Here is a 24,839-nt window from a genome sequence, read left to right on the forward strand (position 1 = left end):
CAATGTTTAATTATTTGTGTGTGTGTGTGTATCATGTGAAGAATTGCTGCCACACAAGAAACTTTAGATCTCAACCTTTATGTAGAGATCCACCTTTCTTTGACGATCCCTCGTAGCTGAGTAAGATTGCCTTCCTTAAACATGAATACAACATGCAGTAGATGAGAAATGTGTGGTTCAAGGAGATAGAATTATTGTGTGTGTGTGTGTGTGTGTGTGTGTGTGTGTGTGTGTGTGTGTGTATCTGCACCACCAAATCAAGAAAAGTCTTCTCAAAGTGGGGTACATAATAAAAGGTATGGGGTTTTTTTTATAAAGTCTTTGGATACAGCCCCCTCATTAAAAAAAAATAATCAACCTGACATAATAAAATCAGGGGTAAAAACATAGAAAAGCAAAAATCAGGAGAACATAAAATAAAACCATGCTTGGTAAGGATATCTCTACAACCTGTATCTCACCGCTAATTCACTGGTTATGTAAGGTGTGAATTAGGGAAGGATATTGTTATGACATTCCTTTGTTAGGTAGATTGCTGGATGATAGCCTAGTGCAGTCAGCAAGGGCCTTGATGGACAGATGTCAACCTTGTATGTTTCAGTTTGGGGGGTTTTCCACTAGAACCCTGAAGCCTACACACTGAACCAGCTGCCAAAGAATGGTTTGGGATAGCAAACAAAGCGTGTCTCCAGACTATCACTATGCTGTTGAGGCATTCAAGAGTATATAGCCACATATTCCCCCAAGTGTCCCCATTTAACCAGGACATCCCAGATTGGCAGGATCCCAATCCCGGATGCCACGTTTAGGATTCCCACTCAGTCATGAAGTTCACTGGGGGACCTTGGCCCAGTCCTTGCCTCTCAGCCTAACCTACCTCACAGGGTAGTTGTGAGGACTAAATGATGAGGGAGAGAAATCATGCACAACACCTTGAGATCCTTGGACAGAAAGGTGGAATATAAATGCAGTAGATTAAATTAATTAAGAGGTTGGATGGCCACCTGTCATGGATGCTTTAGCTGAGATTCCTGCATTGCAAGGGGTTGAACTAGGTGGCCCTAGGTTCCCTTGCAAATCTACAATTTTATGATTCTAAGTGATAGCAAGTGAGTCTACTTTCCAAGCTTACTTTCTGCCTTGGAGGCTTTTATTTTGTTTTCTTGCGAAGACATGAAACATGAATTTCCCTTCCACAGACACTCACTAGACTTGCTCCAGGTTCTATGCACACATTTTGACCCATCCCGTTCAGTGCTGGAAATTCAGGCTTTCCTATTCTGGGTCAGTCTTTGTTTCCTTTGCATCACAGTCTCTCTGACCTCTTCCTGCTCCATTATATATACAATTATATATTATATTGTACATTATATATACAATAATGTATATCCGTACATTATTGTTCTGAGACCAAACAGAGCGCTCCTCTCCCTGCCCAGCCCACTCAACTCTCCCAATTGCCCCTCCACTTCTATGTGTTCAACTGTGAAACAGAACAGACAATAAGCCAAGACTGTTCATCTTCCTTTAATTGCTTTTACTGAAGGCCCGCTCTTAGACTCTAACAAGGATTTGATATCTGTGCAAGTGTTACTGTGTGCTGTCTTTTCCAAACACACGGAAATATCAGTGGTTAAAGTCTTTTCGGTTGACCAAGAAACTGAACTGATACTACATATAAAGGTTCTCTGATCAGAGGTCACCAGTGTGGTGCCCCTGAGCACCAATGTGCCCACCAGTGCCATCAGTGGTGCCCATGAAAGATCTCAGCAAATATGCCTTCAAACATCTACAATGCACAATGGGCTATTTGCTCTTTCTGTCTAATTCTTATAGTGCTTTAACGCCTCTTTTCAGGAAACTCTGCAAATTGTAGCCCTGTGAGGAGAACGGAGGTCTCCTAAACATTCTCAGCACCCTAAACAAACTATTCTTTCAGGGAAGCCATGACTGTTAAAATGGCATAATAGTACAGTCATACCTTGGGACGCAGGTGGCCCTGTGGGTTAAACCACAGAGCCTAGGACTTGCCAATCAGAAGGTCGGCAGTTCGAATCCCTGCGACGGGGTGAGCTCCTGTTGGTCAGTCCCTGCTCCTGCCAACCTAGCAGTTCAAAAGCACGCCAGTGCAAGTAGATAAATAGGTACCACTCCAGCACCAAGGGAAACGGCATTTCCATGTGCTGCTTCGCCAGAAGCGGCTTAGTCATGCTGGCCACATGACCTGGAAGCTGTACACTGGCTCCCTCGGCCAATAAAGAGAGATGAGCGCCGCAACCCCAGAGTTGGCCACAACTGGACCTAATGGTCAGGGGTCCCTTTACCTTTACCTCGGGTTACAGATGCTTCAGGTTGCGTTTTTTTGGGTTGCGGACCGCCGAAACCTGGAAGTACCAGAACGGGTTACTTCCGGGTTTCGGCAGTGGTGCATGCGCAGAAGTGCTAAATCACGCTTTGTGTATGCACAGAAGCACCGAAATGCAACCTGCGTGTGCGCAGATGCGGGTTGCGAAATCTGCGGGTTGCGAAAGTGCATCCCGCACGGATCACGTCCGCAACCCGAGCGTCCACTGTATTGTAAATGCATAGTGCAGACTGGGCCATTGTCACATTGGTGTGGCAACAAAGTTAAAGGGGAAGTAAGGACGGAGAGGATTTGCCAAAGAAATACTAGTCTCGCCCATTTCCATCTCCCAGGTAAAATGGCTGCAGCTGCACAGAGCCAGATTCCCCAAGTTAAACAAACACCATGTTTTTTTCTGCTGCTGGATTCATCTCGCCAGAGGACTCTCCTCTCCTGTGCGCTCTCAGAATTCAGAATTAAATCTCGCCTGCTTCATCCAGCCAAAGATCAAGCGCTTATGTAGAATATTAAGCAAACACCCAGCCATTACCATTATTGTTTGGGGGATATGTTTAACTAGAAAAGAAGCGCCTGGAGGGAATTGATGAGACAACCAGAGCTTTCTGCGCCCCATTATACAACTGTGTGCTTCTAATAATCTCTTTTCCTGAATGAAGATTACTCTGTCTGGGTGAGTGAAATATCATCCGTGCAAAATTAAAAACAAACCCCCAGTTCAGCAGGGTAGCAGGCTCCACACTGGGCGCTCCTGTGCAAACACCTGTGTCCCTGATATTACCTGCTAGACAGGAGAGAGATGGAGCTCCAGGATTTGTTCAAATACATAAAAGAGTCATGAATATTTCATGGAGATTCTGGGGAAATATTTTTGCAAGGGTTGCCGTGCCGACTCGCTGCGTATCCCAGCTCAGCATATATTATTTGTCTCGTGCTCTCCCTCGGATAGTTGGTACCGTTAACAGCATTCTGTCAAATATAATATCAGACCGCAAGCAGTACAGAGCAGGTGCGAGAAGAGGGGAGCTGGCTAGAAGAGTTTCCAAACTGGACTCAAACTGGTTAGAACACAAGGCGTGCTACATACAGCTCCCACATACACTCCAACATTCATCAGATAAAAAGAGGGACATTTCTCACTCCCCTGTCAACAGACCCTCCTTGACAAACACACACACGTTTTTTGTCATTCCCTCACAGAGCACTTCCTATCAGAAGCAAGGTAAGTGCCACAACCAACAGGACACAGCACACAGGCCCTCCATCGTCCTGAGGTAACAGAGTTCTTAGGGGACTCTCAGTGCACTTAACCAGCTGCAGCTCCCAGAATTCTTTGGGGGGAAGCCATGACTGTTTAAAGTGTACACTGCTTTTTGAATGCATGGTGTGAATGTGGCCATGGCTCTCTCCTAGGCTGGGAGACAGTGACTAGCCCAAGATCGCCCAGTGAGCTTCAGGGCTGTGTGAGGATTTGAACTCTGGTCTTAAACCGACACACTAACCAAGCCGCCACGCTGCCTTCTTGGCTCTTTCCAATGGGATTGTCAAATGGAAGGTTCAGAGTGACAGATAAAAAGATGGGCTGGAAGAGGGAATTGGCTTTGTCAGAACCAGACAGCTGGGGAGACCACAAGGCTTCAGAGCATGTTATTACCAGCCCCCTGTCATCATAAATACATCCATTATCTTTCTTTTATTTTAAGCCGGGTGCCCATTTCCAAACATCCAGTAAGACTCCCACTCAGATATAACTATTTGGCATCCTCTCTCTCCGCCACCATTATTGTGCTATAAAATGGAAATAAAATCTCAGAAATGGTGTTATCAAAATGCGAAGGTGGCATGAATATTAACTCAGTAATTGCGTTTCCCCTTCCCCGTGCAATCGTCTCGAAACAGAAGCACCAACAGACTCGGCAAGGAGAAATTCAGAACCAGCCACTCAGGGCCACGTAATTTCAAATGGAAAGAGAGTTTACCTTTCTATGAACTGCAGCCTGTCAAGTTTCCAATTCTTTCTAATCTATTATTTAATTACAGAAGCTACAAAGGCTTGAGTGTAGCTGAAGGATCCCTCCCAGAGGCTTAGCAAGATCCTTTTTATCATTTGAAGAAGAAAACTTTCAAGTGCAGGTGGGGGGAAATTCCACTTACCCTTTTGCAGTCAAACAGGGATTTTTCATTGGCCAAGGAGTTGAAAGGGGAGGTCTGGAACAGAAAAGGTGGAAATTCTTTTACAACTTGTCTTAAGACCCTTTTTCAGAAATACAGTGTAGGTTGTTGTTATTACAAAACGCAGTGAAAGAGAAAGGGCATTTGAGAATGTAATATCCAACAAATACAGAAAAAGGACATGATTTCAGTGACTTTTAAAAAAAATATATATAGTTATTTATAAAATGTAAAAAGCCCTGATAGATCATATTAAACACTCATCTTGTCCAGCATTCTGTTCTAGAGGTGGGTGGTAAATTTTACAGGGAACGGTCCTCCTCTCGAAGTGAGTGAAAGGGGAGAAAATTGATTAAGTTTGAGTTTCAAGGTGAGCTTAGCCAATATGCCCTTCCCAAAACAAGATGCAAACTGAAATACGGCTGTCCTTCAAAATTCACACACCTCTGAATTTTGCAATGCAGGTCTTCAGTCAAGTCATGTGCACAAAATGCATATATTAGTGTAAAGTGTACATAAAGGTAAAGGTAAAGGGGCCCCTGACCATTAGGTCCGGTCATGGCCGACTCTGGGGTTGCGGCGCTCATCTCGCTTTATTGGCCGAGGGAGCCAGCATACAGCTTCCGGGTCATGTGGCCAGCATGACTAAGCCGCTTCTGGCGAACCAGAGCAGCGCACGGAAACGCCGTTTACCTTTCCACCAGAGCGGTACCTATTTATCTACTTGCACTTTGACATGCTTTCAAACTATTAGTTTGGCAGGAGCAGGAACCGAGAAACGGGAGCTCACCCCGTCACGGGGATTCGAACCGCTGACCTTCTGATCAGCAAGTCCTAGGCTCTGTCGTTTAGCCCACAGCGCCACCCACGTCCCAAAATGTGCATATAAATGCCTATATTGGTGAAAAGACATACAAAGATGCACTATTTAGAGGAAATTGCTTTTTCAAAAAAGGTGCATGTTAGGGAAAAAATGCACACACAAAGGAGTATATTTGGGGAAAGTTGCACTTTGGTGATGATGAAGAGCAGAGCTATGGGGAAACTTAAATAAAAAAAAAACAGAGATAAAGGAGATGTAAGTGGGAAAGACTCACTGGGGGAGGAAAGGGAGTGTGGATGGAGTGGACTGCCCACAGGCAGCGCGCCATGCCCCTGTGGGCGTCGTGCCACGCCCCCAGGATGCGCGTCATGCCCCCAGGGGTGCCAGTCACGCCCCGCCTGCTCTCCGCCCCCGGCAGCAGAGCATGCAGCTTCATATTCAGACAGAGCATCTTCAGTGAAGGAGATGGTTGTGCAGCTAAGTCAAGGAGAGTGAAAATGTTTCTGAGGTCAGCTCTCCCCATCTCTTCATTCTGGGGACACAGGGCTTTTTCACATTAAACCCATGCCAACACTTCCATGTTCATCCAAGAGTAAGCACAACTACCTGCAATGTCCCATTTACAAATGACTTAAAAAGCATTCTTGCGAAACAGCCTGCAGGAGGCCAGCCACAAAATTGAGCATGCACAGTAAAAGCAGCTTTAAGTGGTTTGGTTTTGACACGGAAAAAACATCCATGTGCTGCTTTTAAGTCTTCCGGCAAGCCTCTCACAATAGGAACCTCTCTGTCCTAGAATCAAATGCAGCTCTGAGAATTCCAGCACAGACAAAATTCATAAGTGGCAATCCAGCTGTTCTTGTGTGCATAGAGAGGTTCCAAACTGCGCATAGAGCTTTGTGAACGCAGAGGCGATTGGAGGTGCTTCAATGTCAGGAACAACCCTGTGCACATTGATGCACATAGATCTGCTTCTGACATCTAAGAACATAAGTGCCTGCTGGACCAGCATCGTGTTCCCACAGTGGCCAACCAGATTCCCATGGGAGGCATGCAATGAGAACCCAAGCACAACGATAATCTCCCCTTCTGATATTTCTAGTAACTGGTTGTCATAAACATATACTGCTTCCAACAATAGAAGATCATCAGGCATTGGTAGCTTAATCCTCTTTGGTGGCCATCACACCCTCTTGTGAAAGTGTATTTAGATGAACAAGGAAGCTGTGGGTATTGGATTTTTCAGAAAACTTTGGGTCAGAATGAGTGAAATGGAAACTCAGGCCCAAATTCAATAGCTGACCTAAGTCAATCTGGTGTAGCAGTTAGATAAGACTGGAAAGACACGGGTTTAAGTCCTCAGTCATACCTGAATCTTGCTTTGGGACCTTGAGCAAGTTACTCTGTCTCAGGTTTTGCTACCTCAAAGGGTTTTTGACCTTCCTGGAAGAAAAGTAGGATATAAAATACAGTCATCTTCTCTACAGCTGACATTCAGGCATGACTGTGTAAGCAAAATGCCTTCTTCCATGCAGAAGAGGGAGGTATCAGCAAGACTTCGGTAATCCTACTGGGAAATGCTATACAACGAATTGAAGAAAATGTTAAAAATAACTTTTGTAAAAAAAAAAAACCAGAAGCCTTTTTATTAGGTATTTTAGGTCAAGACACACCAAAAGAAATGAGGACTTTATTTATGTTTGCCACTACAGAAGCAAGAATGTTGATTGCACAAAATTGGAAGACTGGAGAAATACCAACTAAAGAACAATGGTAAGAGAAGTTGATGAACTATGCAGAACTGGCAAAAATGACGGAAAGACTAAGAGAAAAAGACAACAAAGACTTTGAAAAAGACTGAGAACCATTCATATTATATTTGCAGAAACAAAAAAAGGCAATAGACTTGATGGCAGGATTTAAATAAACATTCACATTATTAGCATCAGAAAATGTTTGGAAGATAGTGAAATAAGATGATGTATTTAATTTTAATTTTATGTTTTTAAGGTTTGATGTTATGTTATTAATAACTTTTTCTGTTGAGAGATAGCAAAGCGGGTGAAAATAGAAACAAACCAGAAATGCAAGTTGGGGGAAGTCTTGGAAGGGAGGGAGGAATATATAGTAAATGTTAAGAATTTGAGATGTATATAATGAATGAAAATGAAAAATGAATTAATTTTTTAAAAAAATAAAAGACTTTGCAGAAACCCACCAGGCTACAGGCCCTTCCTATTTCTCTCAGGACCTGCTAATACTAGGAATATTAATTGTGCAGAGAGCTCATGAAACGTTCCAGCGGGATTTAGATTTGCTGACTAACGGCCATCATCTGCCTTCCATTTAGTTAATGAACATTTGGAGAACTCTCCGATAATTATAGAGAAAGTGGATGGGCTATAATGCAAACCGTCGAAAGGATCGCCTTCTCTTACTTCTTCATTTAATGCTAAATGTCTCTAATTGCTCCACTTAATTGCAGGGCAATATTTACTCAGCAGGGAGAAAGGGCCTTGCCAGCAACAGAGGCAGTATGGCTTTCCGAATGGGAATCAGAACTTTGAAATCTCCTATTCATTTAAAAACAAAGAAACCCAAACATCACTATGATAGTCAGGGCCAAACAACTATTTTGGTGTTAGGGTGGTGGATTCTAAATGGTACCCACTCCGTGCTTTTGAGTACCGTAAGTCTTATTGACGCCAGCTCAGGAGTCCAACAATGAGACTGTCCTGATAGATGAATTCATCTAACGGGGAACAATTATCTGTCTCCCAATTTGCTGTCTTTAATGATACTCAGGGTCTGCTGTCTCCTCAGCTTCCTCCACAGACGGTCTATGTCCTATTACAGGTACTGTATACATTTAGCATGGAGCAAGGTGAGGAATGTCAGGATGTGAGACAGAAAATGACCATCTAGGCTTTTCTATAGAGTCCTCAACACTCTATCTCTCTTTTTTTTTCTTAATAAATGCTTTTTATTGATTTTCAAAAACATAACAAAATTAAATAAAACTTAAACTTTTACATTCAACATTTTGTGTCTTCTTATTTACCCTGCGCAATTTCACACCCAGACTTCCTTCCTTCCCTGTTTCAGTTTTCCCAATTTACATCCTCTCTTACAGATTCTTATTTACACTCTGTCCACATCACAAGATTTATGTTAGCCCTTGTCAGGGAACTGCCATCGGAACGAGAGGAGGAGGCGAGGCTCCACGACGATGCTGGAGAGGGGCCAAGTAGGGAGAGAGGCAGGTCTCCTGTTGGGGAAGAAAATCAGCGCAACACCAGGGATGGAGGGGGGCCAATGGGGGAGCAGAGAGCAGGCTCAAAGACTCTTCACTGGACACCAGCGGGGAGAGCACAGGTCCTCCGCTACCCACACCCTCCCTGCGCAGAAGACTTCCGCGCAGGGAGAGTAGGAGGAGACTGGGCGTCAAACAACTTTTATGTTGGAAAAGGTTTAAGAAACGCCCACTGTCGGATTCTGCCAGCGACTGAACAGCCACGAAGTGAGGGGTTGTCCAGCCAGGAAAGGTTTAATCAGGCCACCTAGCCAGGAGTGGCGGCAACTTACGCACGAGCAACCCATATAACCATTACAGCCCTGCTACAGTTTTTAAAATTCTACAATTATTTCAAATGTACACAACAAATTTACTCCACTCCTCTTCAAACTTTGTCACTTTTTGGCCTCGAATTTTATAAGTCATTTTCGCCAATTCTACATACTCAAATAATTTCGTCTGCCAGTCCATTAATGTTGGAATCTCCTGGGTTTTCCACTTTTGGGCCACGAGAAACCTAGCAGCAGTCGTAGCACACAAAAATAATTTGTAATCTTCTTTTCTCACTTCATCTCCTATTATCACTAGTAAAAAAAGCCTCTGGTTTCTTTGGGAAGGTGTATTTAAAGAGTTTTTACATTTCGTTATATATCATGTCCCAAAACTTTTCCATTTTTTCACAAGTCCACCACATGTGAAAAAATTCGCCATCCTTTAATTTACACTTCCAGTAGGCTTTACAACTGGGTAAAATTATGGAATGAAGGTATGAGATTCACAGCGTGTTCTACTTTAAAAGAAAACCTAAGGAAAATGATGTACCGGTGGTATATTACCCTGGTTAAACTGGCAAAAATGTACAGAATGAGTAATAAAGCCTGTTGGAAGCTTCCTCAACACTCTCTATGGCAATGCCCATTTTTTGCCACAGACATGTAGCCCCCAGAAAGCAAATGTGGCCCTCAAGCCAAAGCAGATGTACCATGAACATGCGAACCTGGAGTCCTGATTGAAAACAGTGGTGAGTTGCCAAACTAGTCAGCTTCATAATCCATGGTTTGCAGTGGGCTTCTTAACCACTAACCATCGTTGGCTGCAAGCTGGGTATCCTGGATCACATCTACGCTGAGATCCTTTGAAACTGAAAGTAGAAGACCTCCTTGGGGCCATGAGGGGAGGGGGGTGAAGCCTGCAACCCCCATGGCTCAGCTTGGCTTTTCTGAGGCTTATCCACACAGCACTAGAGCATGCAAGAGAGGCGTGTAAAGAGGGTTCGGTGCCACACGGACCAGCATTGTAGTGGCTTACCGTCAGTGAGAAGGGGCCAGGAGGCCACCACTGTGTGGACGTGCCGGTGGAAGCACCATTCCTTATCACCTTAGGCCGTAAAGCGGGTTGGGCTGCCCCTGCTCCCACTGCTGCGTCCACACAGTGTCGACTCACTTCTCCATAATGAAACGTGGGTAAAGTTGCACTGTGAATTGTGTGGCGAGTTCCCAGCCCAACCCCCCCCCCAGTGGAAATAATGACACGTGACACAATTATTAAGGTTAACGAGCTAACAAGGCCACAACTTTATTGGTTACAGGTGATGAGCGATATTGGCTTAGGCATTGGTCCTAACCAACTATATCCGACTTCAGCCCATCCGCTTGAAGTCCAGGAAGGGATAACCACCATTGGGTGAGTCCTGCTGATGCACATCAACTAGAAACTCTCTCAGGGTCACCGGAAGGGGCCTTAGGCCCTCACCTCCCTAGGCTTCGGACAGGGCCACGCACCCCGGAATCCTTTATCGGACTACCCTTCAATATGCAGGGCAGGTGATGGCGCTACCTCCCCTCTTCCATCTACAGAACAATACCAATGCCTAACCGCCAATACCAAGAAAGTTGTGAAGATTTGCTATGAGGTAGGTGAAAAGCAAGTGGCTGGTGCCAATTTGCCAAGTGGAAAAATTCCTACCAGGCCCTTCAACAGCGACCAACCAAGGTCCATAGCAAGGTCAAGGAACGAAAACCTTATCCAGGCGGGAGGGTGGGAAAAGCAGGACCACCTGGCAGGCGGGCAAAGAGAGAGATTCCCAGCTGCGTCCTGCCTTAAGTAGCACAGGCCCCGCCCCCAGAGCCAGCTGATTGGCTGGCCAGGGGATGACGCGGCTGGGAATTCCCCCAATCACGCGGGGCCACTGCGTGCCTGGTGGGGCCATGAAGCCCGCATCTCCACCTCCTTTGAGGGCGGAAGAGGCTTTGCAGAATCCTCCAATGGTTGCAGACTTTCCTCTACTTCAGCTTCAAAGTTATCATTTGGGTATTTGCTACCATGTTCTGCTACTCAGCAGGCTCTCCTGGCTCACCATGTGCAGCAATTTTACAGAATTACTCAGCTCCTTGTTATTTTATGTTGCAAGGCAGATAGGAAGAGTTGCATATGAGCTTTGCCATTGATTTATCCAGAGGTATTCTCTTCCTGTATAGATTTCTGCCCAAGGAGCTGCTGCTTAGTTTTCAAGGCAAAGGTAGCCGTGCTCGCGCCAGGAGCAAACAAAATTCACCCTCCAATCAATAGCAGTTCAGACATTAGTGACTTTCCAAACTGAAAACAGCACAACATTTTATCAGTCATGCCTGGGTGTGCTATTTATCTGCTCAGCGCGCAACACACACACACACACACACATCCCTTCCAATATTACACAAACTGCCCCGTTTCAACCAAACTTCAAAATGGCAAATCCTATTACATCACAGATTAAACTAGACTCCGCCAGGACCTGAGGAATCAGAATAAAAGGATTACATAAGGCTCACACAGCTGTCAAATTCCCAAGAGAACATGGAGGCCTTTTTCCTGATTGCACTCAAGGGAATAAAAAGATCTGAACTGTTTAGTTGCCTAGAGTTTGTTCTTTATGCCACAAAATAGCTGCAGTTGTAGATGTTTCAAGGGAATAATTACTTGTGGTCAGGAAACCATTATCCCCACCCACTACTCCACCCAACTCATTTGTATATCTGCTTCACATTATATTTCCTGTCCTCTGAATCACATGTTGTTGTTGTTTAGTTGTTTAGTCGTGTCCGACTCTTCCTGACCCCATGGACCAGAGCACGCCAGGCACTCCTGTCTTCCACTGCCTCCCGCAGTTTGGTCAAACTCATGCTGGTAGCTTCGAGAACACTATCCAACCATCTAGTCCTCTGTCGTCCCCTTCTCCTTGTGCCCTCCATCTTTCCCAACATCAGGGTCTTTTCCACGGAGTCTTCTCTTCTCATGAGGTGGCCAAAGTATTGGAGCCTCAGCTTCAGGATCTGTCCTTCCAGTGAGCACTCAGGGCTGATTTCCTTCAGAATGGAGAGGTTTGATCTTCTTACAGTCCATGGGACTCTCAAGAGTCTCCTCCAGCACCATAATTCAAAAGCATCAATTTTTCGGCCATCAGCCTTCTTTATGGTCCAGCTCTCACTTCCATACATCACTACTGGGAAAACCATAGCTTTGAATCACATAGTTGGGAGGAATCCCCCTGAAATGCAGGAATCTCAGCTAAAGGATCCATGACAGATGGCTGTCCAACCTCTGCTTGAAAACCCCAAAGGAAAGAGAGTCCACCACTTTCCAAGGGAGGCATTTCCACTGTCAAATAGCTCTCACTGTCAAAGTTCTTCCTAATGTTGAGTTGGAATCTATTTTCTTGTAACTTGAAGCCATTGGTTCAAGTCTTCTACCCTCCAGAACAGGAGAAAACAAGCTTGCTGCATCTTTCATGTGACAGCCCTTGAGATATTTGAAGATCTCCTCTCAGTCTCCTCTTTTCTCCAACTCCCTCAACATTCCTCATAAGCCTTGGTTTCCAGACCCTGAAGGAGCGTCTCCACCCCCATCGCTCAGCCCGGACACTGAGGTCCAGCACTGAGGACCTTCTGGTGGTTCCCTCACTGCGAGAAGTGAGGTTGCAGGGAACCAGGTGGAGGGCCTTCTTGGTGGTGGCGCCCGCCCTGTGGAACGCCCTCCCACCAGATGTCAAAGAGAAGAACAACTACCAGACCTTTAGAAGACATCTGAAGGCAGCCCTGTTCAGGGAAGCTTTTAATGTTTGATGTTTCATCGTGTTTTTAACATTCTGTTGGGAGCAGGACAGAGTGGCTGGGGAAACCCAGCCAGATGGGCGGGATATAAAAAATATATATTATTACTACCACTACTACTACTTTATCATCTTGGTCATCCTCATCTGCAAACATTCTCTAACCCCTAGTGGTGCAGCAATAAAACTGTTAGCACATTTGCAAAGCTAAGCAGGGTCCAGTATGGTTTCCTCTTGGATGGGGAAGTAGTATGTGCTAAGATTCCTGCATTGCAGCTGGTTGGATTAAATGACCAACCAGTTCCACAATTTTATGGTTCTATAAGCTAAAAAAGGGAAATGTAATGAAGTGTGGTATACACATGCATACTTTCAAATAACAAAAATGCCTTGCTCACTGACTTAAATCGCATGCATTTTATTTTTTATTTTTTTTATTTAAATAGCATGCAGTGTGTTTTCTTCACCAAAAATTTCACAGGCATTGCTGAAGGGCAGATAAAACTGTGTTGTGATCCACTTGGTCACCCTACTCTGGAATATGGCCAGCTGCTTTGGCAAAACCACTCTGGGTATTAACCTGGAGAGCTCCAGCCCACGTGTCTGCAAATGGAATTAGAAAAACAAAGTGGGGGAAGGGCTGTAACTGTTCAAAATATTAGAAAAGAATCCGCACACATTCTGAGAGCCATACAAACACTTTCAGAATGTTCTGGTTGTCAGGGTGCATTAAGCTAAGAATGCACCAAACTTCTGATTTGTGAGTGATGATGATATACTTGTATTATTTTGAGAGACTTTTCATGCACCACTGCTTAGAAGGAGGCATGTATGAACACTGCCTTTTTAGATGGTTTGAGTAGTCATGGTACCTTCAAGTACATACAGACTGTCATGGTCCTGTTCATAGACGATTGAAGTCCCAGCAGCGGACGTCAGGACTGGGGGCAAGATGGTGGGGTGGGAGCAGGAACAGGGGTCCAGAAGCCAGGAGTCCAGAGGCTGGAGAGCCGGGAGTCAAGAAGCCGTGGGTCAGGAAGCAAGGAGTCAAGAAGTCAAGGGTCTGAGGATCAAGAAGCCCGGAGTCAAGAAGCCGAGGTTCAAGGATCAGGAAGCAAGAAGCCAAACACAGCAAGGCAGGGAACATGTTGCTGTGGCAAAGAGCCGAAGGGAAATGCTGACCTTATATCCCTTCCTGGCTCTTGCCACCAGGTGCTGTGAGTTACCAATCGGCCTCACCTGCCTCTTCAGAACAAACTTAGGAAGGCCCCAGTCCTGCAAGGTCCTATTGGTCACAGGGCCTGGCTCCTGCACACACTCATGACACAGACCAACATAGACCATGATGTGGAGATAGCCTAACCATTGAGCTAATTACTGTGAGTCAGTCCAGAGCACAGTGCCACAGAATATGATAACCACATCCCCTCAATCAGCCTATATAGTAAAAAATAAAAATAGAATAAAAAGAGCAAACGATTGACCTTATGCTGAACTGATAAGTAGAATGAGATGCTATGTTAATTCAGTTTTCAGTTCTAAGGCATTTTAATGGAGTCCTGTTACTATGGGAAACATGATACTACGTGTAATGAGAATGTGATATACCGATAGTGCCATATAGCATGGTGTATTGTAAGCAATGCTACGTTGTGCCATTGTGCTACATTGTGGCCTGACACATTGCTATAATAAAGATGCAAAGGCGTATGTGTGCATGCACTGCCAAGCCCAGGCAGCACTAAAGGCCAGCTGCTATCTCTTTCCCGACACATGGCGCATGTCCCCTTTCCAAGATACATGGAGTACGAGCGCTAGCCTTATTGTATTACACAGGAATGCTTGGGCAAATCCTGACATGACTTAGAATCTGGGCAAAACACCTGGGGCTGTATCCAACTAATGTATTTCACCAGTGCGAGGATTTCCACTTGCACAGCGCAACTCCCCGCTGCCATCTCTTCAAAACAGAAAGGTTTGTTAAAAAGAAGGTCTCTTTCAGCAGAAACATATTGCTGCAGAAGAAATTCTGAGGCCTTCTCCCCCCAAATCATGGTCCCCAAAAAGATTCATCTTCCACTTTGGAGATGTTTCTATTTTACTTAATATATGTGGCGTTTTGTGTCAGTGCCGCTTGTGCAGGTTCTTTGCTGTTCGCTTGTGTTCCTTTGGTGGTGAGAGAGGTTGGGGTTGGCCCAGGGTGTGGCTGTTCATTTGTGGTTGGCTGTGGTGGTCTTTGTTTTCATGTGTGAGTGGGGTGGGTGGGTGTTTTGGATCAGGTTAGCCATATTGATTTGTATGCTGTTGGTGGATTATTGTCATTGTCCTGTTGGGCTGTGTATGTGATAAAGGGGAGCCATACCAGGGTGAAGGTGTCTTCTTCTGTTTGTCCCCATGTCAGTTTCAGTTTATTGGTTAATTTTTCTAATAGGGCTGTTTCCCATACTATTTGGTACCATTGGTCCATGCTTACTCCTGACAGGTCTCTCCAGTGTCTGGTTATGGTGTTTTTGGCTGCTGAAAGTAGGTGGGTTATGAGTTCTTTGTGGTGTAAATGGGCATTATTGTCTTGGAAGATGTTTAGTAGGGCCAATTCTGGGGTGATTTCTAATACTTGCTTAGTTATTTTACATTCCTTCCCCCCCCCCTAATTTATAACAACTGCCCATGTTACTGGGTTTCTTGGTTTGATGGGAATATATTTTTTAAAAAAAAAACACACTTGGTTTATTTTTTATTTTTCAGGTGGGAGCTAGAGAGGGGGTATATATATATATATATATATATATATATATATATATATATATATATATATAATCTGCTATTTAGTGGGTGGGAACATAGTTTTGTTTGTTGCTTGCATCCTACAAAGTTTTCTATTACTGTTAGGGGAGGGGCTGGTGTTTGGGTTTTTATATTCCAAATATATGGCATGGAATATTAATGTGTTCTATGATTCCTAACCTAATGGTATAATGATTTGTGCATATATATTTAAGTTGCTTGGAGTCCCTTTGGGTGACAAGCAATGGAGAAGTTTCATAAACAAATAATAATAAATGTGAATTTTAGGGTAACTGCACTAGAGATCACAGCACTGCTCAGCACAAAATTGATTTTCTGAGGCTGGCCTGAAACATTAACCAGCAAAGGTTCCCTGGGACTACTACAACAATCTTGGCTGGGCCTGTACTGAAGGACAGGGGAACTCCCTGAAACATGATTCTGTATTTATTGGTGGGCAGAAGTATTAGCCATTAAGGTCACCTCTTTTGCATACATTGTGGCCAAACTGACCCCAAATCCCTTGAATACAATTATAATGGTGGTGACAGATACAGTCACTGGCTTTGTGAAATCCTGCGCTTCACGATGCTAGCAGTCTCAAACACAGCATTGCTTCAGAATTCGAAGAAACCAACAAAATCAATCAGCAGAAGAAGAAGAAGAGTTTGGATTTGATATCCCGCCTTTCACTCCCTTTAAGGAGCGGCTAACATTCTCCTTTCCCTTCCTCCCCCACAACAAACACTCTGTGAGGTGAGTGGGGCTGAGAGACTTCAGAGAAGTGTGACTGGCCCAAGGTCACCCAGCAGCTGCATGTGGAGGAGCGGAGATGCGAACCCGGTTCCCCAGATTACGTGACTACCGCTCTTAACCACTACACCACACTGGCAGGTAAGATCAATGCAGTTTCTAAAGGTTCAGTTCACCATCTTGATTCAAAATGGCACCCAGTTGTATCCAATTGTAATAATAATATTCTTCCGCACCTTCTGAAGCTTCTTGAGGCATTCGTTATTTTGCAGTTGGTGGCCCTCACAGTGCCACATCCAAACAACCTGGCTCTTCTTTCTGGATAACTGATTGACACAAGTTTGGGAAGCTGAATCCCTCCTTTGCCCATCAATTCTCTCTTGAAGATCTGTCTCCACCTCTGTGGAAGAACTAAAAGTCCAGGTACCTAAGCAGAGTTTAAACCCATTAAATCAAAGCACAATAATTTAATGGCTGAATTAATAAACATACCTTCTGCTTGGCGCTTTGCTTCAGGCCAATACGGGACTGGCTTCTGGACTGTGAAATAAGCAAGAAAGAGAAATATGATTTTGCTGAGGAGGGGAAATCGTATGTTTTTTAAACGTCACGTTAATGCTTTCTTGCAGCATTAATTCCTTTCGAGTTCTGGCAAAATAAAGTGCCTTCTTATAGTGATTAAGGGTGGTATTCAGATACATTTTAATTTTAGGGGCGCGGGTGGCGCTGTGGGTTAAACCACAGAGCCTAGGGTTTGCTGATCAGAAGGTCAGCGGTTTGAATCCCCGCGACGGGGTGAGCTCCCGTTGCTCAGTCCCTGCTCCTGCCAACCTAGCAGTTCGAAAGCACATCAAAATGCGAGTAGATAAATAGGTACTAATCCGGCAGGAAGGTAAATGGCGTTTCCGTGCACTTCTCTGGTTCGCCAGAAGCGGCTTAGTCATGCTGACCACATGACCCAGAAGCTGTTTGCCGACTCCCTCGGCCAATAAAGCAAGATGAGCGCTGCAACCCCAGAGTCGGTTACAACTGGACCTAATGGTCAGGGGTCCCTTTACCTTACCCTGAGTAAAACATAGTCAAATACCACCCTATAGCTTCCATTCTAACCCACTTACCTGGAAGTAAGCCCCATTGAATTCACTGCTTTCTGAATAGACATTGTTACAATTACACTGTAAACCGTAGCTTAGCATTAAGTACAAAGTGGGCCTTGTGCAACCTTAAGAGGTTCCCTCAAAGGCACTGACCCCAGTTTAAGATCAGTTTCTCAGCATCTGGGTTATTTGCTTTTCTCGGCTCACTCAGCCTTGTTGCTCCTGCTCTCTGTGCAATAATTTATGTGCACAAACACACCAGCCCTCACTTTCCTTAGAGATGCCCGACAGTCTGCTGAGCTTTAAGATAGTATCCCATTAACCAAGATAAATTTTAAGGTTGCCGCAAAGTGTTTGTAGATGTAACAAATGTTAAGGAAACCAACATCAGACCAATAAATAAATGAAGAGACTGCTCCACACGGGATGCAGTTTTATTTGCTGAAGAATTGAACTGACATCCAACAGAAAGGAAAGCATTTGAACAAGTTCCGAAGGGTATTTACTTATTTATTACATTTATAGCTCACCGTTCCTCCGAAGAGCTCAAGATGAACATTGTTCTCCTCATCCCCATTTGTAGCCTCACAACAACCCTGTGAGGTAGGTAAGCATACCCTCCATTGTCCAATTTTTAGCAGGACATCCCAGACTGACAGAAGCTGCCCAGGCTTCTGATCCAAATTTGAGATGTGCAATTTTGGCTCCTGTGCTCTGGCCACACCAGCTGGCTTCTGGAAGTATGTCTGGGGCAATGCCACTGCCAGAGGAGGTCGACACAGAATCTCCCAATGCCACGCAGGCCAGTGCAACCTTCTGCTAGCCTATGTCAGGCAGCAGAGTGTCTTCTGAGGCTGAGGAGGAGGACAGCAGGCAAAGATAGGAGGACGGAGGGGTGAATGGGTGGACAGGTGAATGATGGGGACAGTGGGATGGAGGGGTGCCCCAAGTTGCTCTCCCAAAATGTTGAGGGGGGTATGGCTCAGAGGCAGTGACTGCTTCAAGGTCAACCAGGGAGCTTCATGGCCATGCTGAGTTTTGAAACCTGCTCTCCCAGGTCCTAGTCCAAGATTTTAACCACCACGACCTACCGGCTTTAGTGGTGCTCACTAAAAGTGAGTGGCACTGTGGTCTAAACCACCGAGCCTCTTGGGCTTGCCGGTCAGAAGGTCGGCAGTTCGAATTGCCGCTACGGGGTAAGCTCCCATTGCTCTGTCCCAGCTCCTGCCAACCTAGCAGTTCGAAAGCACCAGAGTGCAAATAGATAAATAGGAGGGAAGGAAGGTAAATGGTGTTTCCTTGAGCTCTGGTTTCCATTACAATGTTCCATTGCACCAGAAGCGGTTTAGTCCTGCTGGCCACAAGACCTGGACAAATGCCGGCTTCCTCGACCTGAAAGCGAGATGAGCCCCACAACCCCATAGTCACCTTTGACTGGACTTAACCGTCCAGGGGTCCTTTATCTTACCTTTTAGTGATGCTCAGTCACACTTTATTACTAGGGTGCCATACGGCGGCCTACCAGTTCTCAAGCCTCATTAGACAATAACATGCTCAATAAACTTAGATTTGAAAGCTAAATAAGGTCTATGCGTCAACAGCAATTCCATGGGAGTACAGGGTCTTGCCCTGGGCATCCACCTTCCTGTGAATATCAACCTTCCTTTTAACTGGTATCATTTCCGAAAAAGCTAACTCGAAGGTCCTGTTTTTCATTATCCTACCTAGCAACCTAAATTTCACTGCCAGAAACACACAGCTAAATTCCTCCATGCCATGTGCCATGACCAGTGACTCCGCCTCAGCTCTGCTGTATTTTATTCCTGAGTCAGACCACTGGTCCATCCATTTCTATACTGTAAACACAGACAGGCAGCGGGTTCCCCTTCTCCCTCTATCCCTGCCTCTCTCCTGTTTAAAAAGAAGCCAACATGAAATAGTAATAATGCCGCTGATGTGACACAACCTTGGTCAGCGTGCAAACCACTTATGTGTGTTGGCCCACCAGTTAAAAGCCAGTTTCCTGGCCCAGGAATTGGGATCCCATGGTTCTCCAGATGTGCTGAGCTACCATCATCCTTGGCCACTGGCCATGCCAGCTGAGGCTGATGGGATTTGGAGTTCAACATCTGGAGGGTCCAAGGTTCTTCAACCTTGTCCTAGATAATCAAAAAGAATTATCGGCTGCTACCTGTGTGTGCTAGCAAAGGAGATTGTTGCCTGGATTGTGTGTGACCCATTCAATCCAGCTACAAAGGGCCTGCCTATCCATAAATCTCCCCTTCCCCCACTCTTTCCCCTGTGGTCTCCTCTCAATCCCACTTCATGAACTGGAAAACATCTGGCAGAGTTAACAAGACGAGCATCAGCAAACCCTAATGAATTTCTCTGGCGCGTCTGGGGGAAAGGCTGGGGCTGAACTAATGAGTTGTCATTTCAATTATTTAAAACACATTAAAACTTTAGGTAAGGAAGAAAAGGAGAGATAGGAGTGCTCTTGGCAGTACTTCCTGGCAAAGCCGCCACAGACAGATAGGAAAGATTTGTAACAAGTTGAGCCTCTTTGCTTTACCTCCACCCACTTTTCGATCCACTGTTATGTTGCCATAACAGACTACACCTGAGGAATGTTGCCCTTAATGGGTGAAAAGGTTCCCAACCCTTGTTTAAATCGACCACTATTCCTCAAGTTTGGATGTCACAGGAAACTAGACAGGCTTCCTCAAACTCGGCCCTCCAGATGTTTTTGGCTTACAACTCCCATGATCCCTAGCTAGCAGGACCAGAGGTGGGATGGTGGGAATTGTAGTCTCAAAACATCTGGAGGGCTGAGTTTGAGGAAGCCTGGTTGAAGAGTTTATCTCCACCTTTCAAGTGTGAAATAGGGGGAGAAGTGAAGCAGTAGCGGAGGAAGCTGCTTGGCTGCCTGGGGCGGCGCGCCCAGGGGTGAGGTATGGCGCCCATAGGGGCAGGGCGAGGGTGAGCCACCCATAGGGGCAGGGTGCACCACAGGGCCACCAGAGTCTGCCTGCCTCCTCACACTCAGCCGCCCTACAGCTGAGGGGGAGGCAGCGGGTGGACTGTCTGGGCAGGGCGACACGTGGCTTGGGCACGCCGCAGGCCCTGCGGTGAGTGCCGCCCAGCATTTTGTCACCCCCCTCAGTGGTGACACCCGGGGTGGACCACACCTACCGCACCCCCCCTTCCTCCGCCACTGAAGGGAAGGGGAGCATGCAAGCCCAAGTCTCGCGTAGGCTCATTTGCATGCCAGCAAACCATGGTTTCTCATTACATTTCAACTGAGCCAGAGCAACTAGCCTGAAGCCACAGTCAGAGCGTGCAGAAGTGAGATTTGAATCAGGGGACTTCTTGCTCCACAGCTTGCTTTCTTAGCCATTACTTGATGCTGGCTCAGTGCTTAATAGGATTCTGTGACAAAAATTAAGTGGCTCACTGATGAAGTGTTCCTCGGAGCTGACATTTCCAAAGGGTCCAAAGGTTTCAACGGGCAGCGGCATAGGTTTTATCAATGAAAAATAATGATTGTTGGTTCCCCTGTAACACTTGGAGCATTTATCACATTATGAGAGCCCGCAGGTCCTTTCAAATTAACATCCCAAAGTGCAAGGGTATCTAATGGGTATTGATGGCACTTTAATTAGTTTCCCAATAAAGTCCATATGCTCCTGTCACCTCTGGGTCAGTGGTGAAAATATCAAGTGACAGGGAAGTGGGTGGGGGAGATGAGAATTTGAGTTGTGTTGGGCATCAGTCATGGGACCAAGGACTAATCTGGATGAGCCCGCACTGGTTTCTACAGGTAAGATCCCCGGCTGAAGCCCCAGAAAGTGCCTTTCCATCACTGTAGACAAAGGAACCTGTGGACTGTGGACCTAATCCAGCCCACCAGGCCATTTTGGGCAAACAACACCCACCCACCTTTCCCTGGCCTTATCAGGGGTAGGGTTTGGGAAACTTCAGGTGCAGCTAAAAGGAGAAATTTACTGACGAGGACTGTAAAGGAAAATTCACAAACTGCTGCATAAATGTTAAGAACTGGGCACACAGAATGGGAAAAAATGAGTGACAGAGAGAGCTCACAGTTGACAGATTCATCCATCCATGCTTTCCATCTGCTAGGTAAAATGATTTAAGTGCATCTTGCCAATTGAAAATAAGCCACTTTGACCATTCACAATTAGGTTACTGTAATGCTAAATTTCTGCCATAATCTTATCCTGTTAGCTGCACCAGATGATCCTATTTCCCAGTCTGGCAGCTGAACAAACCAGTTGGAACCATTCCATGCTGGAAAGAGATTGTCTCTGCTGCCTCATGGTGATCATGAACTGCTCAGAATTATCCCAGCAAAAATGGGTTTTCACAGTTATGCAAACATAGAGAATAACCGGGGAATAAAGGTAAAGGTAAAGATATCCCTGACCATTAGGTCCAGTCGCGGACGACTCTGGGGTTGCGGCGCTCATCTCGCTTTTAGGTCAAGGGAGCTGGCATTTCTGGGTCATGTGACCAGTACCACTAAACCGCTTCTGGTGCAATGGAGCACTGTGATGGAAGCCAGAGCGCATGGAAATGCCATTTACCTTCCTGCCACAGCGGTACCTATTTATCTACTTGCACTGGCATGCTTTCAAACTGCTAGGTTGGCAGGAGCTGGGACAGAGCAACAGGGGCTCACCCTGTCGCAGGGATTCGAACCGCCGACCTTCTGAACAGCAAGCCCAAGAGGCTCAGTGGTTTAGACTACAGCGCCACCCGCGTCCCATCACAGTATTGTAAGTGCACTGCAACATACATGGTTGCAGAGGTGGAGGGAGGTTTTTCAGCATTCCATCATGGGCAGCTTTCCCTGGACTGTTTACCTGTGGTGTGTGGGGCAACGGACCGTGGATCTTAACCTTTGCTCAGTAGGCTATATTCCAGAGGTTTCTCGCTGCACACACGGGGCCTACATCACTCCCTCCAAGCAAGCAAGAACATTATCAGAGTTCAATAACATTCCAGCCACGCAAAAGCACATGAGCAGGGTGCAAAGCAGGGCTGGTGGGAAGGGGTGTGGATTGAGGAGTGTCGCACAGCGGCAAATTAATCAAGCAGAGTCTCCTTCATAAACAGAATAAAAGTTTTACTGAAGAAAACAAACTTGTTCAGAAACAGCATGGTTAAAGAGCATACACAGAGTGCTCATAGCAGCTATCTGACTCTTCACAAGGGCACAGTCTTAAGTTAGTGATTTACTAGAGTCCTGGAGCCCCTCTGTCTGCAACAACACAACACACACACTGGCTGAGACACACAGGCACTGACACAGAGTGAGGCCCACAGAGAGGCTGGTTACTTTTATAGGGAGAATGAGTCTTCACTCAAGTCATGAGTCACAGTGACTTAACAGTTTACAGTTTACAATTTGCAGTCTTGAATGATTGTGTAGGTCTTGTAGGCCTTACTGCCTCTGCTCTCAAGAACCTTTGTCTCGTGACAAGGAGGGCATTGAATTCTGGGAATGGAAAGCTTCCTTTTATATACAGTGGTACCTCGGGTTAAGAACTTAATTCGTTCTGGAGGTCTGTTCTTAACCTGAAACTGTTCTTAAGCTGAAGCACCACTTTAGCTAATGGGGCCTCCCGTTGCCGCCGCATGATTTCTGTTCTCATCCTGATGCAAAGTTCTTAACCTGAGGTACTATATCTGGGTTAGCAGAGTCTGTAACCTGAAGCGTATGTAACCTGAAGCGTATGTAACCCGAGGTACCACTGTATCTGTGATTCCTGTATTGCACGGGGTTGGACTAGACAGCCCTTGGGGTCCCTTCCTACTTTGGTCCAGTTACCTGAAGGAGCGTCTCCACCCCCATTGTTCTGCCCGGACACTGAGGTCCAGCTCCGAGGGCCTTCTGGAGGTTCCCGCACTGTGAGAAGCCAAGTTACAGGGAACCAGGCAGAGGCTTCTTGGTAGTGGCGCCTGCCCTGTGGAACGCCCTCCCACCAGATGTCAAAGAGAAAAACAACTACCAGACTTTTAGAAGACATCTGAAGGCAGCCCTGTTTAGGGAAGCTTTTAATGTTTAATAGGTTATTGTATTTTAATATTCTGTTGGAAGCCGCCCAGAGTGGCTGGGGCAGTCAGATGGGCAGGGTATAAATAATAAATTATCATTATTATTATTATTATTATTATTATTATTATTATTATTATTATTATTAGATTTGCAGAGGGAACTGAGATTCAGCAGAGACTTCCACTGGTGGAAGGAGACAAGACAACATTTTATTTTATTGCCAGTCTTCACTTCCATATACACCATCCACACACACACACACAATTTTGACATTTTCGCTTAGCTCTAGCATGCACATCTATCCATATTCGATTTTATTTATTTATTTCAAAGCAAAAGGTCACTGGCGGTAGCAGGTAAGCAGCTGATTGATTGAGCACTTCTGGGTCAAAGGCTCTGGCTGTCGAGTTGCAGCGGATGAGGAGGAAGCGAGGTAATAAATTGATTTGGGAAGAAACTGCTCAGGCAGCAAATGCAAGGCATCCCCTTCAGGGCAACAGCTCTTTGTGGCTACCTGTCGCTCAAGCCCAACATTGAAGCAGGTGGAGAGCAGTGACCTATCTCTAGTGCAGCAATCAGCTTGTTAGGCCTGATCTTCTAGAGGAGGTTTTATTAACTGTTTTCCAAGAGACTTTGGGGTTCCTTGGCAGATTATGGTTGCAGACCCTCCTAATGTCCCTATTTTCCAGGGACAGTGCCGGATTTACAGAAGTCCTCCCGGTTTCTGGTTTGATCCCTGAATGTCCCACTTTTCCTTAAAGGGACCCCTGACCGTTAGGTCCAGTTGTGGCCGACTCTGGGTTTGCAGTGCTCACCTCGCTTTACTGGCCGAGGGAGCCAGCGTATAGCTTCCGGGTCATGTGACCAGCATGACTAAGCCACTTCTGGCGAACCAGAGCAGCGCACAGAAACGCCATTTACCTTCCCGCCGGAGTGGTACCTATTTATCTACTTGCACTTTGATGTGCTTTCGAACTGCTAGGTTGGCAGGAGCAGGCAACGAGCAACGGGAGGTCACCCCGTCGCATGGATTCGAACCACCGACCTTCTAATTGGCAAGCCTTGTTGTTGTTGTTGTTGTTTAGTCGTTTAGTCGTGTCCGACTCTTCGTGACCCCATGGACCAGAGAACGCCAGGCACCTCTGTCCTCTACTGCCTCCCGCAGTTTGGTCAAACTCATGCTGGTAGCCTCGAAAACACTATCCAACCATCTCGTCCTCTGTCGCCCCCTTCTCCTTGTGCCCTCCATCTTTCCCAACATCAGGGTCTTCTCCAGGGAGTCTTCTCTTCTCATGAGGTGGCCAAAGTACTGGAGCCTCAGCTTCACAATCTGTCCTTCCAGTGAGCACTCAGGGTTGATTTCCTTCAGTATGGAGAGGTTTGATCT

The 24,839-nt window shown here is 45.8% G+C and overlaps 1 protein-coding gene across 1 annotated transcript in view; it reads right to left on the minus strand.

Annotated features, from left to right (window-relative positions):
• Nucleotides 1-24,839, minus strand: part of RASGEF1B (RasGEF domain family member 1B) — a 255,920-nt gene that overhangs the window by 205,538 nt on the left and 25,543 nt on the right. Inside the window, exons 2-3 of the mRNA XM_081925120.1 lie at nt 16,769-16,816; nt 4,517-4,570 (exon numbers count right to left, since the gene is read on the minus strand). Coding sequence (XP_081781246.1) covers nt 4,517-4,570; nt 16,769-16,816 — 102 coding nt within the window. The remainder of the gene's footprint in view (nt 1-4,516; nt 4,571-16,768; nt 16,817-24,839) is intronic.

The sequence above is a fragment of the Podarcis melisellensis genome (genome assembly GCF_964234715.1).
Source record: "Podarcis melisellensis genome assembly, chromosome: 9".
NCBI lineage: Eukaryota > Metazoa > Chordata > Lepidosauria > Squamata > Lacertidae > Podarcis > Podarcis melisellensis.